This window comes from Carcharodon carcharias, chromosome 3 (genome assembly GCF_017639515.1).
Source record: "Carcharodon carcharias isolate sCarCar2 chromosome 3, sCarCar2.pri, whole genome shotgun sequence".
Taxonomy (NCBI): domain Eukaryota; kingdom Metazoa; phylum Chordata; class Chondrichthyes; order Lamniformes; family Lamnidae; genus Carcharodon; species Carcharodon carcharias.
The window spans coordinates 94,398,737-94,416,836 of record NC_054469.1 but is presented as its reverse complement, the minus strand read 5'-3'; the positions used below and the strand labels follow the sequence as shown (position 1 = coordinate 94,416,836).

At 41.6% G+C, this 18,100-nt stretch overlaps 1 protein-coding gene across 1 annotated transcript in view; it reads left to right on the top strand.

The window, feature by feature from the left end:
- LOC121276026 (polycystic kidney disease protein 1-like 1) overlaps window positions 1-18,100 on the top strand; it is a 252,137-nt gene that overhangs the window by 22,656 nt on the left and 211,381 nt on the right. The window contains exons 6-7 of the mRNA XM_041183968.1: window positions 4,919-5,122; window positions 6,339-6,523. Coding sequence (XP_041039902.1) covers window positions 4,919-5,122; window positions 6,339-6,523 — 389 coding nt within the window. The remainder of the gene's footprint in view (window positions 1-4,918; window positions 5,123-6,338; window positions 6,524-18,100) is intronic.

Below are 18,100 nucleotides of genomic sequence, written 5' to 3'. Positions count from 1 at the left end.
GATTCGTCCAGCTTTTTGTGTAGAGGACATGCCTGTGCAATTTTCCACATAGCCAGGTAGATGCCAGTGTTGTAGCTGTACTGGAACAGCTTGGCCAGGGGCAGGCTAGTTCGCAGCACAAGTCTTCAATACAATTGCGGGAATTTTGTCAGGGCCCATAGCTTCAGCCATTTCTTGATATCCCATGATGTGAATTGAATTGGCTCAGTACTGGCATTCGTGATGCTGGGTATCTCAGAGGAGGCCGAGATGGATCATCCAGTTGACACTGAACATGGTTTCAAATGCTTCAGCCTTGTCTCTTGCACTGATGTGCTGGGCTACCCCATGATTGATGATGGGGATATTGTAGAGCCTCCTCCTGCAGTTAGTTGTTTAATTGTCCACCACCATTCACAACTGGATGTGAGGACTGCAAAGCTTAGATCTTATCCCTTGGTTGTGAGATCGCTAAATTTTGCCTATAGCATGCTGCTTCTGCTGTTGGGTATGCAAGTAGTTCTGTGTTGTAGCTCCACCAGGTTGACACCTCATTTTAGGTGTGCCTGGTGCTGCTGCTGGCATGCCCTCCTGTACTCTTCATTGAACCAGGATTGATCCCCTGGCTTTATAGTAATGGTAGAGTAGGGGCTATGCCAGGCCATGAGGTTACAGATTGTGGTTGTACAAAATTATGCTGCTGTTGATGGTCTACAGCACCTCATGGTTGCCCAGTCTTGAGTTGCTGGATCTGTTCAAAATCTATCCCATTTAGCACAGTGGTAGTGCCACACAATGTGATGAAGGGTCTCCTCAATGTGAAGGCAGGACTTCGTCTCGACAAGGACTGTCCGGTAGTCACACCTATCAATACTGTCATGGACATGCATCTGCAACAGCTATATTGGTGAGGACAAGCTCAAGTAGGATTTTTCCTCTTGCTGGTTCCTTCACCACCTGCCACAGATCAATGTCTAGCAGCTATGTCCTTTAGGACTCAGCCACCTCAGTAAGTAGTGGTGCTACTGAGTCACTGCTGATGAGGGACATTGAAGTCCCCCACCAAAAGTATATCCTGCACCCTTGCCACCCTCAGTGCTTCTTCTAATTGGGGTTCAACATGGGGGAGCACTGATTCATCAGCTGAGGTGGGGGTGGGAGAGGTGGTAAGCAGCAGGATGTTTCCTTGCCCATGTTTGAACTAATGCCATGAGATTCCATGAGGCCTGGAGTTAATATTGAAGACTCCTGGGGCAATTCCCAACTGTATATCACTGTGTCACCACCTCTGGTGGGCCTGTCCCTGCAGGACATACCCAGGGATGGCAATGGTGGTGTCTGGGACACTGTTTGCAAGATATGATCTGGTGAGTATGACTGTGTCAGGGTCGACAGGGCTGGGTTTGTAATTTTCGTTTTGGTGCCTAGGTTAATGCCAGATGGTCAGTCCAATTTCATTCATTTTAGACTTCCTAGCAGTTTGGTACAAAGTTTGCAGTCAAAGAGTCAACCACTTTGCTGTGGGTCTGGAGTCACATGTAGGCCAGAGATTTCCTTCCCTGAAGGACGTTAGCCTCTAATAGTGAACTTTATTAGTAATGGCTTTTTATGACAATCAACAGTGGCTTTATGGTCACCATTACTGAGACCAACTTTTTTAATGCAGATTTTATTCACTGAAGTTTTAAATTCCACCAACTGCCATGGTGGGATTTGAACCTGTGTCCCCAGAGCATTAGCCTGGGCCTTTGGATTACTATTGACATTACCACTACACCACTGCCTCCTCCTCTACACTCCCACTGGGAAAGCAGGGATTGTTTCCCTTCGTCCATACAAAGTTAAGAGGAGATTTGACAGAGATGTTCAAAAGCATGAAGGGTTTTGATACAGTACATAGGGAGAAACCATTTCCAGTGGTCAAAATGTCAGTAACCAGAGGTCACAGATTTAAGTAACCTGTCAAAGGTACCAGAGTTGACACATGAGGCAAAAAATTTTTACAAGAGTTGTTATGTTCAGGAATGCACAGTCTGAAAGGGTAGAGGAAGCAGATTCAGTAACTATGACAAACTCTGTACTTTGCAAATGTTTGTGCTTGTAAGATATTGCTTTAAATTCAAAGTGAAAGTAAGATAATTCTGAAAAGGGGGTAATTGGAATTCCTGGTGATGAGGTCATTGGACTTTTGAGAAGTTAGACTCTGGTTGAGGCTGCTAGGGAGATAGGGTGCAGATAAGAGGCAAAGGCATGAACTGGCCTGTGACCTAATGTTGCAATGGAGATGGGAGCTTGATAATCAGAAGAGACAAGTAGCAGCTAATTGGGGTATTGAGCAGCTTGTGTTGCAATACACACAGCCAGAGACCATTCAATTCTACTGCTGGAAGGGGTGATGGAGAACAAAGAAGGTACATTTACCAAGAATTGTGGGTGTGTAATACAGTCAAAAAAGGACAGAATGCCCAGATTTTCATGTGGGATTGGGAAAACTTGACTTGTTCATCAGACCCATGTATGATTTTTGCCTGGGATTTTTCTCTTTTCACGTTGGGTTTTGGTTCAAAGCGCATATGTGGGCCACAATGGAGTTCTGAGGAGTATTGGTGCAGAGGTAGGCAGGTGAAAACACCCACCTCTATTCCCAAAGACAGCAGCTCAGCTCCCAAAAGCATATAAAGACTTCACATCCCCACCATCCCCCTTGCAACCTCATGGTCCCTCAGATCCCCCATGTCCCCTCAGATCTTCCATGCTACCTCCAAACTCCCATGCCCCCAAATATCCTCGATAGCCACTCACCAAGTATCCAGTACAATCATCAGGAGCCATGCAAAACAATGGAAATTCTATTAAATGCAGTTGAAAAAATATTAAATTTGTGACAGTCTAATGAAACTCTTATTTTGCCATTGATGCTGCAAAAATCTTCTCAATTGAAAAAGAAGTTAATATTTTAAGGGGCCATTAGTTTGTGTAATATTTGTGGCGTACCTACACCACATGGACTGCAGGAGTTCAAGAAAGCAGCGAACCACCACCTTTTCAAGGGCAATTAGGAATGGGTAATAAATGCTAGCGTAGCCAGTAATACCCACATCCCATGAACGAATAAAAAAAACCATGTACTCTGAAACCACATGAAAGGCTGAGTATATTATTATAAACTTATAGAACTGTCAGTTATTTGCTAGAACAGTTGTGTCAAGAGATTGCATTTGGAATTCAGCCAAGTATTCGTAATGGTCACAGCTATCACAACATTATTGCACATCCCAGAGCCAGAAATTCAAAGAACAGATGGTGTCTTCTCCATTTCAAAGCAGATTGCTTGTTAATCAATGGAGGGGAGCAGCTGCTCAGATTTTTTTTTAGCTTTCAAAAGCAGGGGACATTTTGTTTCACAGTCAAAGCTGTCTGTACATTTAATTCCCAGTGCCAAACATGACTAGGAGAGTTTATCAATGTACTTTTCTTCATTTCTGAATGCATGATAGCACTTCCTCATATAGAATAGGTACTGTAATGCTGTCAACACTTATTCAATGGCTGTCAATGCAAAGGTTAACTTACCTTTGCCGGGCAGAGCCCCATGATGAATCACTGTATTTAAAACATATCTATGTTACAACGCAGCATCTAATGATGACATTTGAAGGTATGGAAATATTTTACACTTGCCTTACAGAATGTTGTAGACTACTTGACAGGTAATCACAAACTCCCCAAAGAGGTGTGTATTTTTTAGGTTTTCCAAAACCTGGACCAGCACATGAAATATGTGTGCAGGAGGAAATGCAATTTTTCTGTGGTTCTCATAATGGGACCCTGACTTTGGAAGAAGTGCTTGTGCATTTTGCAACCAAGACTTTCCTGACTCACCAAAAAGCCATGAAAATGGCATGGGGCAGAAAGGCAGACAAAGTTCAGTGTTTCACGGACCGATTCACATTATTGAAAGGTGAAAACCCAGTCCTGGGTTAGAGCAGAGATTGGGAATTGGACAATTTGACTGCTACTGGTTCAGTTCTGCCAGAGCCAACCAGACCATTTAATGGGTTTATTACAGGTTACAGATAAAGGAGCCATTGGGGGATTCTCTGTGGAATTTCATTAGGTGCATCTTTGTATCAACTATTTAAATTGAGATTCATTTTTTGAGTGAGATACCATTTGTCTGTTAATGCACGCTTAATTTTACATTCATATTTGTGTTTGGCTGTTACAGTAAACATTTTAAAAGTAAAATCTTGTCCTTGGATTTCTTCTGTGTGAGTTGTTTGAGGATTCCTTTCTTTTCAGATTATTGGTCTCTACAAGGATCGTGACAGCAATCTTCAAAAAGAAATTGGATAAGTACTTGAAGGGAAAAATAAATTGTAGGGCGGTGAGGAAAGAACAGGGAGTTTGTCTCAAAAGAGCCTCCACAGACATGATGAGCTGAAATAGCATCTTTCTCTGCTGTATCATACAAAATTGAAGTCCATTAGTCATAATTTAGCAGTATGGCTCTGTCAAAACACAATACTTATTCTCTTTCTAGCAGTCATTTCTAATAATGATTGTTAGCACATTTGTTTTCAAGTCTAATGTGTTGAATCAAGATCATAAACCGAGTGCATAAAATGAGTTGACAAACTACCTCCACCCGCCACCCCTGAAATGTTAAGATGTTAATATGAGAAGACTAAGGATAACTTGTTGCTGCACTATCTGATGTTGATATTGAAAATTGTATTTGTTATAGTATTTTAAAAATAAGATTGTGTAAATATTATCATGTGAAAATCTCTACAAAGGTTAAATTAAAAGAAAGAATGTAATGATTTCTGTGTGGCTCCTAACAACACACTGAAATGTAAATACAGCAATAAACTGTTATCAAGTTTATGTAAACCTCTGAAATATTTCAAGAATGAGGTCACTGCTTTTCATACAGGTTAGAAGATACCAGTCCTTCAAGCTTGGAGTTACATTTGAGAGTGAGTTTGTCTGTAACATCTCCAGAGGCGTTCAGTACAGCTGGTCCTTCTTTCAATCAGATGCTTCGCTGGTCACACTGTCACAGGTTGATGTTAGCAAACAGTTTATACTCATTCCAGGCTATCTGTTGGATTATGGAATCTATCTTGTAATTGCCAGGGTAAGAAATCAATCTAACAATGCAATCTGCTTGAGTTGCTACTGCAAAAATGCTTCTAATTAAATAGGATTTGCATTAAAGTGCTTGTGGTTAAAGGGAAAGAATGACTTGGTCTAGTGAATGATATTGGTGTTTTGCAACATTTTGTTTGTACTTTTAAAAATGCTGGGGTGCACAAGATTGCCCAAATTAAAAATATCCAATAGGATTTATCATGAAGCACAAGCATCTAAAAAAGAAGCATTTAGTATTAAATTAAGAAAGCGACATTTTAGAAGGTAATAGGTGCTTGGATGCAGAAGTAATGTTTTAATTTAATCTATTTTCTGCTGTTGGCAATCTTCATCATTTTAGAATGTGACAAATGTGGTTCAGGTCAAATGTTTAGAGAGGTAGAGAATGTTTTTTTACCATGTAGGGCTGATTAATTCTAATGTTTGGAAGATCACAAACTATTTCCTCTCATGCACTTTCTGTTCAGAATGTCTGAACACAGTGGCAGACCTTCTCTCCCAAAGGTGCATGGAACACTTTTATCATAGGCATTCTTGGCATGGCAATCTTCTCCAGAGAAACTGAATAGTAAATTATAATAAATCAATGAAAAACAGTTGCCTTTATGTGCCTTCATGTATTTCAGAAATGTCCCAAAACACCATACATAATTAATATTTTGAAGTTCGGCAACTCTTGTTATTTAAGTAAATGTGCAAGCCATTGTGCACACATTTTTGGAAGACTGTTGAACACTTGGAATACTTGGTGCTCCTCTTCAAATAGTCTCATTGGGTCTTTAATAGCCTCCTGAACTACCCAGGCGCTGGCAGACAGGCTATAGTTTAATGGCCCATCCATTTTACAGATCCTCATACAGAGTAATGTCTCATCCCAGCTACACCTGAATTGTCAGCCTGGGTAATGTACTTAAATCCAGGAATGGGGATGAATAATGATGACAAGAGGGAGATGGAATTTAGTTTTAAGTTAATGTTTACTGGAATTATGACAGAACTGTACAAAAAGCCTGAAGAGGTTTTATTATTTGTCATATTTCTGTTGTTCAGTTTGGCATTTGTTATGATGAGAAAATAAGGAAAAGGAAAAGCAAAGGAATTTAATTGGGAATCTCAGTTGTTTTCTAAATGATCGTGAATGTGTAATAGTCTTCCATGGAATTGCCCAATGTCAATAGTCTTAAATCACTTTCCAAATGCAGGTTCAAATCGTTGGCAGTGTGGTTTATAACAATTACACTGTAAATGTTGAGGTCCTTGCTACCCCGCCAGTGAGTCTGATTTCAGGTGGTACACAGCTCTTCATAACCTATAAGCATGAGTCCATCATTAGTTTGAATGGATCAGAATCATATGATCCGGATTATCCAGGCACCGCAAACCTGAGGTAAGTCATAATGGAAACTAGTTTTATGATCCAATCCAACAGGGAATCAGCAAAAACCAGCACCTGTGTAGCAACACAGAAAAAGATTCCAAGATTCTTACTGGGGTGTTGGAAAATAAATAGGAATAGATGAGGGAACATTAAGCAAGCCATGGAAGGAGAGGTCAAGAGCATGACTGAAAACCTGTCAAACAGATGGATTTGGAGAAGGTTCTAAAAGTAGAAAGAGGAGAGGACAGAGGAAGTATTTTAGAGTATGGCCAAGCGAGTTGAAGGCCCTCAACACCAAAGTGAGATTAAGGCAGGAGGGCTGAACAAAGTTAGAGAATGATAGCTGTGGAAGAGGATATAATTCTGGAGGAGGTTTGGACGGAAGAGTAGGGTTAACTATGTGAAGGAATTTGAAGTCTGGGATTTTAATTTACTGTGTTGGAGGACTCTGAGCAAATATAAGACAATGAGGATGGCAGGGTGGGGTGCAGAGGTAGTAATGGATCCGGGAACTTCATGCAAAACAGAATATGACAGCTGAATTCTAGACCAGTTGGAGAGTAGAAAATGGGAGATCTTTGTGAAGGTCATTGTATAAATCCAGGCTAGAGGTGACTGTCAAATTAATAAGGGCTTAAGCTAAGGGAGGGGCTGAAATGGGCAATGTTATGAAGGGAAGTGGTTTTGGTGAAGGATAGAATATAGAATTTTAAGCTTAACTCTAGGTTAAATAAGATGACAAACTTTTGTTTGACTTGGTTCAGCCGAAGTAGATGATTTTGACCCAGGAGAACTAGATCTGGTGATGAATGATTAAGTCAGTTGTGTACTGGGTGCATGCAAGTTTGCAGCCCGCTGAATTGGGGACACACGAGAAGTGGAAGACATTAAGTAATATGATAGGAATGAGGATGTTGAAGTTAGTGATTTAACAGATGTACAGCAGCAGAGGTTTCTGGGTAAGTGGAAGGATGTAGGAGAGGCATTTAGGAGTTTGAGTGAATTATTAGTATTTATACCAAGGGTACATAGTGACAGTTGAAGGTAGGGCCATCTGGGTGATATGGGAGAAAAGTAATTGGATAGAAATTACCTTACCAGGAGTTAAGAGTTTAACAGCTGGAAGATTATGAGCGCTAACTACGTCAAGGGTAGATATTGGTATGGGCGGGGGGATTTTTGTAAATGTGAGAGGGAGCAAGGCTACGAAGGTAGGGAACACTTGAACTGAGGGTGTTTAGATGTTGGCTGAAGTCACCAAAATTGAACACTTCGTTGGTGCAATGATTAAAGGAAGATTTTGAGCAAAAGAATTGGTTGTGGGCAAGGTGCCTGAAGGATAGGGTACCAGGTTACTTGACAGTAAGGGCAATATCATGGTGGTTTGGATGCGACAAGTTGTGCAATGTGTAGGCAAGTGGGGAGACATTGAAAGAGAAGGAATTTCTGCCCATAAGCCGTATTTCTGTCAATACCCAGATCATCTATCATGAGGTCAAGAATGCCATAGGCCTCTTTAGTGAGGGAACAAGCATTCATAAATCATAGGATTTGAATGAAATTGGGGAGGAAGTGAGACAAGATAACTCCAACGAGCAAAAAGGATGCTGGAAATCTAGAACAAAAATACCTGGAAAAACTCAGCAGGTCTGACAGCATCTGCGGAAAGGGATGCAGTTGACATTTCAAGTCTGTATGACCCTTCATCAGAACTAAAAAATATAGAAATGAGATGAAATGTAAGCCGGTAGAGGGGGAGGTGGGACGGACAGATGTGAGCTCAATAGAGGGCCAGTGATAGGTGGAGGCCAAGAAGAGACTGGCAAAGATATCATAGACAAAAGGACAAAGGGGTGTTGACGGTGGTGATGTTATCTAAAAGATGTGCTAATGGGGACATTAAGAGTAACAAGCAGGACAAGCTAGTGGCAGATGGCCCTTGTGGGGGTGGGGTTGGGGGAAGGGATCGAAATGGGCTAAAAGGTAGAGTTGAAACAATAGATCGAAATAAATTTAAAAATAGGTGGGAAAAGAAAAATATTTTTGTAAAAAAAAAATTATAAATTATTGGGAAAAGGGGGATCAGAAAGGGGGTGGGGATGGAGGAGAGAGTTCATGATCTGAAATTGTTGAACTCAATATTAAGTCCGGAAGACTGTAAAGTGCCTAGTTGGAAGCTGAGGTGCTGTTCCTCCAGTTTGTGTTGAGCTTCACTGGAACATTGCAGCAGGCCAAGGATGGACATGTGGGCATGAGAGCAGGGTGGTGTGTTGCAATGGCAAGCGACAGGGAAGTCTAGGTCATGCTTGCGGACAGACCGAAGGTGTTCTGCAAAGCGGTCACCCAGTCTGCGTTTAGTCTCTCCAATAGCACATCTTTTAGATAATATCACCACCGTCAACACCCCTTTGTCCTTTTGTCTATGACATCTTTGGCAGTCTCTTCTTGGCCTCCACCTATCACTGGCCCTCTGTTGAGCTCTACCTGCACCCCCCCCCCCCCACCGGCCTACCAGCTTATATTTCATCTCATTTCTATATTTTTTACTTCTGATGAAGGGTTATACAGACTCGAGACGTCAACTATATTCCTCTCCGCAGATGCTGTCAGACATGCTGAGTTTTTCCAGGTATTTTTGTTTTTGTTTTAACTCCAATGAGCAAGTTGGTCACCAGGATTAGAGGGTGGCGCAATTGGGGTGCTGCTCTGAGAGAACTGCAACAGGTGCCATTGTGAAGATATAAGAGGTTCTTGGCTGAACAATAGGAATGAATGAAGCAATAACAAAGGACATATTGTGCTGGAGAAGGGATGATGGGGCAGAGCTGATGAGGGACAAACACCAATGTACCACATCCAGTATCAAATTTTATCATCAGTGGAAAGAAAATGCTAGAATCAGAACTTTGATTCTTGATCAGGAGAGTTATTAGTCCCTCGTTCAATGTCAATTAAAGGTTGAATTTGCTTGACTGTGTTAGACCTGCTTTGCCATGTTATTATGTGTATGCCAAAAAAAAAAGGCCTAAAAATGTATTTGGTGGTAGGAAGAGGGGGGTATTCAACAGATGCATAATTCAATTACAGACCCTTTAAATATATAAATACTGAATTGTAACCTTTAAAATTTTACTTGTAATTCTAAAGAAATTAAGTATAATTTTTTTTGATGACTCAACTTCATTTATTGCTGAAAATAGAGACATGTTGCCAAGTCATTTATCTTGCACTTATCAGGGCAAACGCAAGAATGCCAAATTTAAACAATTTATACGAAAGGAGAAAAGAGTGCTGATTGGTTGGCAAGCCGATTCTGATTGGCTGAGGGGTTGCCATGGAGTAAACAACAGGTTCCCAAAGCTCCCACTTAATTCAAAAAAGGCACAAGTTTTGAACATATTCCTTTTGTTTGCTGAAAGTGAGTCCCGCGCATGAATGTGTGTCACTTCCAGCAAGCATAAATGAGCCACGTTACAAGTTTCATTTAACATAAATTGGTTGTTAGTGTAGCTGTTATCATATTATCATAGTATCATAGTATGCTTATTACGAACAACATCAGGGACGTGTTACATATGAATTAGGAGCAGGACTGGCCACTCTGCCCTGTACAACAGAAGCAAAACCTCCCTACTTTTGTAATCAATTCCCATCACAATAAATGACAACATTCTGTTAGCTTTCCTAATTAGATAATAAGGCAACTGCTGTACCTGCGTACTAACCTTTTATGATTAATGCACTAGGACATCCCGATCCCTCTGAACCTCAGAGCTCTGCAATCTCTCACCGGTTAAATAATAAGCTTTTTTATTCTTCCTGCCAAAATGAATGATTTCACATCTGCCCACATTATATTCCATTTGCCAGATCTTTGCCCGTTCACTTAACCTGTGTATGTCACTTTGTAGCCTCCTTCGGCCCTCTTCACAATTTACCTTCCCACCTCTCCCTGTATGGTCTGCAAATTTAGCAACCTTTTCTTTGGTCCCTTCATTCAAGTCATTTATATAAATTGTAAAAAGTTGAGGCCCCAGCATTGACCCCTATGGCACACCACTCATCACAACCTGCCAACCAGAAAAAGATCCATCTATGCCAACTCTCTACATCCTGTTAGCTAGCCAATCTTCTATCCATACCAATATTTTACCCCCTACACCATGTGCTTTTATTTTCTGCAATATCCTTTGATGTGGCACTTTATCAAATGCCTTCTGGAAATCTAAGTATAGTACATCCACCGATTCCCCTTTATCCACAGCACATGTGACTCATTCAAAGCACTCCAATAAATTGGTTAAACGTGATTTCTCTTTTACAAAACCATGTTGAATCTGCCTGATTGCCTTGATTTTTTCTAAGTGCCCTGCTATAACATCTTTAATAATAACTTCCAAAATTTTCCCTATGACAGATGTTAGGCTAACTGGCCTATAGTTTCCTGCTTTCTGCCTCCTTCCCTTTTTGAATGAAGGAGTTGTAGTTGCTATTTTTCAATCTAAGAACCTTCCCCTTTTTAGAAAATTAAAACCAGTGCATCAACTGTCTCACTAGCCACTTCTTTCACTTCGGGTGAAGTCCATCTGAACCTGGGGATTTGTCAGCCCTTAGCCCCAACAATTGACTCAATACCACTTCCCTGGTGATTGCAATTTTCCCGCGTTCCTCCCTCCCTTTACAGCTATTTCCGGGATGTTACTTATGTCCCCTATAGTGAAGACCAAAGCAAAATACCAAATACCTGTTTAATTGATCTGCTGTCTCCCTACTTTTCCCCATAAGCACTTTCTATAGAACAAAAGCTCATTTTGTTAACTCTTTTCTTATTTAAATATCTATAGAAACTCTTACTATACATCTTGATATTACTAGATAGCCTTCTCTAATTTTTCCCTCTGTATTCATCTTTTTGTCATTCTTTCCTGTTCTTTATATTCTTTCCAATCTTCTGACCTTCTACTGGTCTTTGCATAATTACATGCTTTTTCCATAAGTTTGATACTATCTTTAACTTTTTTAATTAACCACGGATGGTGGGCCCTTTCCTTAGAATTTTTCGTTCTCATTAGATTGTATCTATTCTGTGTATTCTGAAATATCCCTTTAAATGTCTGCCACTGAACATCTATTAACATATCTCTTAACCTCATTTGCCAGTTTATTTTAGCTAGCTCTGCTTTCATGCCCTCATAATTGCCCTTATTGAAGTTTAAAATACTAGTCTTGGACACACTCGTTTCTCCCTCAAAATGAACGTAAAATTTAATCATATTATGATCGCTGCTACCTAGGGGTGCCTTCAATGGGAGGTTATCCATTAATCCTATCTCATTGCTCAATACCAGGCCTAGTATAGCCTGCTCGCTGTTTGGCTCCAGAATGTGCTGTTCTAAGAAACCATCCCAAAAACATTTAATGAACTCCTCATCTATGCTACCTTTGCTCATCTGATTTTTCCAGTCCATATGTAAATTAAAATCCCCCATGATTATTGCTGTACCTTTCTGGCATCTCCTATTATCTCTCTTTTTGCACTCTGTTCTATTGTGTAGTTACAATTAGGAGGCCTGTACACCATTCCACCAGATCTTTTTGCCTTTGTCATTCCTCATCTCAATCTAAGATGCTTCTACATTCTGGATTCCTGAACTTAGGTCATCCCTCTCTCATGTGCCAATACCATCATTAATTAACAGAGCCACCCATCCACTTTTTCCTAACTTCCTGTCCTTCCTAAATGTTACATATCCTTCAATATTCAAGTCCCAATCTATGTCATCCCATAGCCATGTAATGGCTATCAGATCGCGCTTATTGATTTCTCTCTGCACTAACAGTGCATCTGTTTCGTTTCAAATGCTTTGTGTGTGTTTAGATACAGAGCCTTTAGTTTTGTCTCATTGCAGGATTCCTAGCCTCTGACCTGCTCTTGTAGCCACAGTATTTATATGGCCAGTCCAATGCAGTTTCTGGTCAATGGTAACCCCCAAGATATTGATAGTGGAGTATTCAGTGATAGTAATGCCATTGAACACCAAGGGGCGATGGTTGGATTCTCTCTTGTTTGAGACGGTCATTGCCTGGCACTTGTGTGGCGCGAATGTTACTTCCCACTTGTCGGCCCAAGCCTGGATATTGTCCAGGTCTTCTGCATTTGGACATGGACAGCTTCAGTATCTGGCGAATGGCGCTGAAAATTGTGCAATCATCAGTGAACATCCCCACTTCTGACCTGATGATGGAAGGAAGGTCATTAATGAAGCAGCTGAAGATGGTTGGGCTGAGGACACTATCCTGAGGAACTCCTGCAGTGATGTCCTGTAGCCAAGATGACTGACCTCCAACAACCACAACCACCTTCCTTTGTGCTAGGTATGACTCCAACCAATGGAGAGTTTTCCCCCTGATTCCCATTGACTCCAGTTTTGCTAGGACTCCTTGATGCCACACTCTGTTAAATGCGGCCTTGATGTCAAGGGCAGTCACTCTCACCTCACCTCGGGAGTTCAGCTCTTTTGTCCATATTTGAACCAAGGCTGTAATGAGGCCAGGAGCTGACTGGGCATCAGTGAGCAGATTATTGCTAAACAAGTGCCGCTTGATAGCACTGTTGATGACCCCTTCCATTAGTTTACTAATGATCAAGAATAGACTGAAGGGGTGGTAATTGGCCAGGTTGGATTTGTCCTCCCTTTTTGTGTACAGAACATAACTGGGCAATTTTCCACATAGCCAGGTAGGTGCCAGAGTTGTAGCTGTACTGGAACAGCTTCGCTAGGGGCATGGCAAGTACTGGAGCACAAGTCTTCAGTACTATTGCCAGAATATTGTTAGGGCCCATAGTCTTTGCAGTATCCAGTGCCTGCAGCCATTTCTTGATATCATGTGGAATGAATTAAATTGGCTGAAGACTGGTATCCATGATGCTGGGGATCTCGAGAGGAGGCAGAGATGGATCATCCACGCGGCACTTCTGGCTGAAGATTGTAGCAAATGTTTCAGCCTTATCTTTTACACTGCTATGCTGGGCTTCCCCATCATCAAGGATTGGGATATGTCTGGAGCGTCCTCCTCCAGTGAGTTGTTCACGACTGGATGTGGCAGGACTGCAGAGATTATATCTGATCTGTTGGCTGTGGGATTGCTTAGCTCTTTCTATCAGTTGCTGCTTATGCTGTTTGGCACACAAGTAGCCCTGTGTTATAGCTTCACCAGATTGACACCTCCTTTTTAGATATGCCTAGTGTTGTTCCTGGCATGCCCTCTGCACTTTTCATTGAACCAAGGTTGATCTCCTGGCTTGATGGTAATGGTAGAGCAGGGGATATGCCGGGCCATGAGGTTACAGATTGTGTTTGAGTACAGTTCTGCTGCTGCTGATGACCCACAGTGCCTTATGGAGGCCCAGTCTTGAGTTGCTAGCTCTGTTCGAAATCGGTCCCATTTGGCATGATGGCAGTGCCACACAACACAATGGAGGGTATCCTCAATATGAAGTTGGGACTTCGTCTCCACAGCGACTGTACATCGGTCACTCCTGCCAATACTGTCATGAGCTTGACAATTTGCACTGTTAGGTTCAGCTTTAATGTCCAAATACATGATGTTGCCATGGGGTCTCCTCTAGGCCCAGATCTCACAAACATCTTTGTTGGGTTCCATGAGAAATGTGTCTTTGATGGAATGACATCTAACCTCCTGCTCCTTGCATATTTCCAATATTTGGATGCTATGTTTGCTATACTTAAATCCGCAGCTGCATGTAATAATTTCCTTGCATATCTTAAATGGGCTCCAAACTGTGCTCAAATTCACCTATGAAATGTAGCAGTCAAATGAACTCCCTTTACTTGACGTACTAGTTGAGAAATCTGCCAGGGATCCTCTACCACAGTCTACCGCAAGCCTACCTTCACTAGTCAATAAACGTGTGGGTATTCTTCCAGTTCCACACGCTATGGCCAGGATTTCCTGGTCAGCGAGTGGGGGGGACAGGGCCTGCTCGCCGACACGTAAAATGATGTGGGATGACGTTGGGTGGAACTCCCAATGGCACCCTGCCCCATTTAAATTTTCAGGTTGGCGGGGTCTCAGCCGAATCAGCTGTGCACCTGCTGACCTGTCAATGGCCTATTGAGGCCATTGACAAAGTAATTAATGTAATTAGTGGACCTGCCCGTCCAACATTAATGTTGGCGGGCAGGCCTGGAGCCCTGGCAGGCAATGGAAAAAGCATGAAATCTCATCCACAGGTGGAATGAGGTTTCATGTATGTTTATAAATTTTGGATAAAAGTGAAACTGAAAGTGATGGACATGTCCCAACTCATGACATGAGGGGACATGTCAGGGAATTTTTTTTTTAAGTTTTCAATATTTTTTGATGTGTAGCTGATCTCCCTGAGGCAGCACTTAGCCTCAGGGAGATGAGTACGCTCTTTCGCGTGCATATGCAAAAGAGCGCACTGTCGGCTCAGGGAATCCTCTCCCCCCCCGCCCGCTCAGGGAGCACATAGTGCTTCCTTGCAGATGTCATGCTGGGTGGGCCTTAATTGGCCCGCCCATGTAAAATGGCAGCACACCTCCGATCGGTGGCACCAATCGGAGGCGTGCCTGCTTTTGAACATCCCCCCGATGGGGAGAAAATTCTGCCCTACAAGATGGCTTTATTTGCCATTTCGTAAATAGGACCCAAGCCATTTGCTCGCTATGCAAGCTTGATGCTGAAATAGGGCGTATCGAGGACAGGCTGTGGGATGGTGGCTATCCTGAGCAGATCATTTTGCGCTGTATATCATGCAAACTCATGAACGGGCCTGAGGCCATCACTTTCGGTCCTAAAAAGTGCCCAGTCTACCTCAGATTACCCTGGAAGGACAAGGTATCTCAAAATTTGAGCAAGAGGTAAAGCTAGCTGTTTCATGCTGCTACAATACAATAGCAACACGAGTGGTATTCGCCACTAACAGGATGCTGCCGTCAAGCCAAAAAGACATTCTGCCTATCAATCAAATAAATCATCTGGTATATAAATTTCAGTGCCAGTGTGATACTAGGTATGTAGGCCTTACGTCCCAAAAGCTGGAGGATCGTATCAAACGGCATGACCCAGTTGCCAGTCACAATGGGCAATGTACAGACCATACCCAAGCAGCCCACGCTTGCAAAATTCTCAATGCAGTTTCCAACATTAGATGTGATTCCACGATTGGACAACATTTGCTAAATAATCCTCAGTGTGCTGAGAATTGCACTGACAACTCAGTTGGGCTTTCAGTGTGGTGTATTTGCATGTACTGGAAGCTACATCTATTAATACACAAGATCCTGTTTTTTGCAGACAGAAAAAAAACATGTAAACACATTGCACCTGCTTCAATTAAAAATAAGTGACAGCTATTTGCTGGTTTAATCCCCAGGGCAATGTCTTGACCAATCAGAGTCAAGCTGCCTGGTTTAAATTTCAAACAATGCTTGGCAGTTAACTGTTAATCACCATCAACTGATGCCTTCTCCATGGCAAAGCCTCTACCAATCTGTGTTCACTTGCCAACCAATCAGCATGCTTCTCCTACAGAATAAATATGTTGTTTCTCCTGACATTGGTATTTTCTTATGCATTGTCCTGATGAGTGCAAGACAAAAAACTTTGACAAAAAAGTCTCTCTTTTTTCAGCAGTGTTTCTACTTTGTTGTGTTGCAGAATTGCAGAAGATTAAAAAGACACGTCAGGATTTTTCCTTTCCATAGGAAATTAAACTTCTGTAAATTTCAACCCTTTTTCTTGGTTATTTGAACATGTAAAGGGAAACTTGAACTCATTGTCAATAAATTATATGCCCATCAGGAAGAGAAAGGAAAATGTACTAAACATGCGATTGATCTGAAATTTGAAACTTGTATTATTTTCAGTTCTTGCACTTTTTAAAATCAATTATCTTTTCACTCCCATCCATCACAGAAGCGAAGAAGCACAGGAGGCTTTTCAATCCATTTTGTCTGTTAACCCGTTCCTAGAGTAATCCAGAATTAATTCCACTACCCTCCCTGTTTCCCATAGTGCTGTAGCTTTGTCTGCTTGAACATTTCTCCTTCAAAAGGTACAATTTTTTCTTCCTTAACTTCTCATGGTAAAGCGGTCCATGTTGTAACAACTCTCTGCATTGAGAACTTACTCCTAACCTCGACTTTAATCTCATAATGACTATCTTAGCTTGATACACAAGCCCCCTTGTCACTGTCTTCCTTACCAGTGGAAATAATCTTTTCCCTTGCATCACATTGAAATCCTTTACAATATTAAAAATATTGCGTGTATTTTCTCATGCCTTCTCTGCCACAGTAGAATTAGTCTCAGTGAGTCAAGTCTGGCCTCGCACCTATAATTTCCAGTCCTTGGTGACATCCTGTTCAATCTATGCTGTTTGGTCTCATTTACATGAATGCCTTTTCTAAGTGGGATGTTCCAAACTGCAATGATGCTCTAACTGTGGCCTAACATATACACCATTACCTCTTCGCTGTTGTATTCTTTGTCTTTATTAGTGAAACCCAAATGCCATTAGTCTCTTGTCTAGTTTTGACAATCTGCATTAATATGTGTAAAAAACTATGCATTTGAACCCTTATGTTTCTGTTCATCCACCCTTCTGCATCTTTCCATCATTCTTTATTTACTTTTCAAAATTCATTGCCTTGTACTTCTCCACATTATAGTTACACTATTATCTATCTGGCAATTTTTCTGACTTCTTCAGCTCCCTTTAATTTGACTGTTCTTTGTTTGTTGGGCTAAAAACTTAGTTGTTTCCCTGTTTTCACATATTTCTCTCAGCCATCCGAAAATCTCCCTCCGTCTCTCATCTCCATTATTTACTCTGTTGTGATATTCACTGAGGATGATGTAATTTCCATCCCTATCCCTTTACTCTATCCAATAGTATTCTATCTTAATGGAGCCCTCAGGAAAACATTTATCTTCAAACACTGTAATGGAATCATTTATTAATTCCACCAGCCACATCGTTTTCCTTCTTATTTCTACTGAAAATGTTTTAATTATGGCCTGAATTTTTCCCACATCGAGCGGGCTCGATGGGAGCGGCGGGAGCAGTCGCAGAGCTGACCGCCACCCGCGATTGGCTGCACACTGCCATTTTATGCGGGCAGGCCAATTAAGGCCTGCCCAGCATAATACGTAAATGGTAGTGCTTAACACTACCTGTGCGGACGGGGAGAGGAGGGAGAGCAGGCCCAGTGCTCTTTCATGCATGGAGCTGCCTCAGGGGGATTGAAGCACTTTTGAAATTAATAAATAAATGGAATAAAAATTTAATGAAATATGTCCCTTCAAGTGACTGTGTCACGTGAGATGGGACATGTTTTTATATTTCAAAATTTTTTTTTATTCAATTTGTTAAAGCTTTAGGAAACCTTATCCCACTCGTGGATGAGGTTTCCTAAAAAACGCAAAGGCCACTTGGCTTTTTCACCTGCTGTTTAACCGTTAGGTTGGGCAGGCAGCGTAAATTTGAAATTAATTAGTCCCTTAATGGCCTTAATAGGCCTTGTAATTATCAGTGGG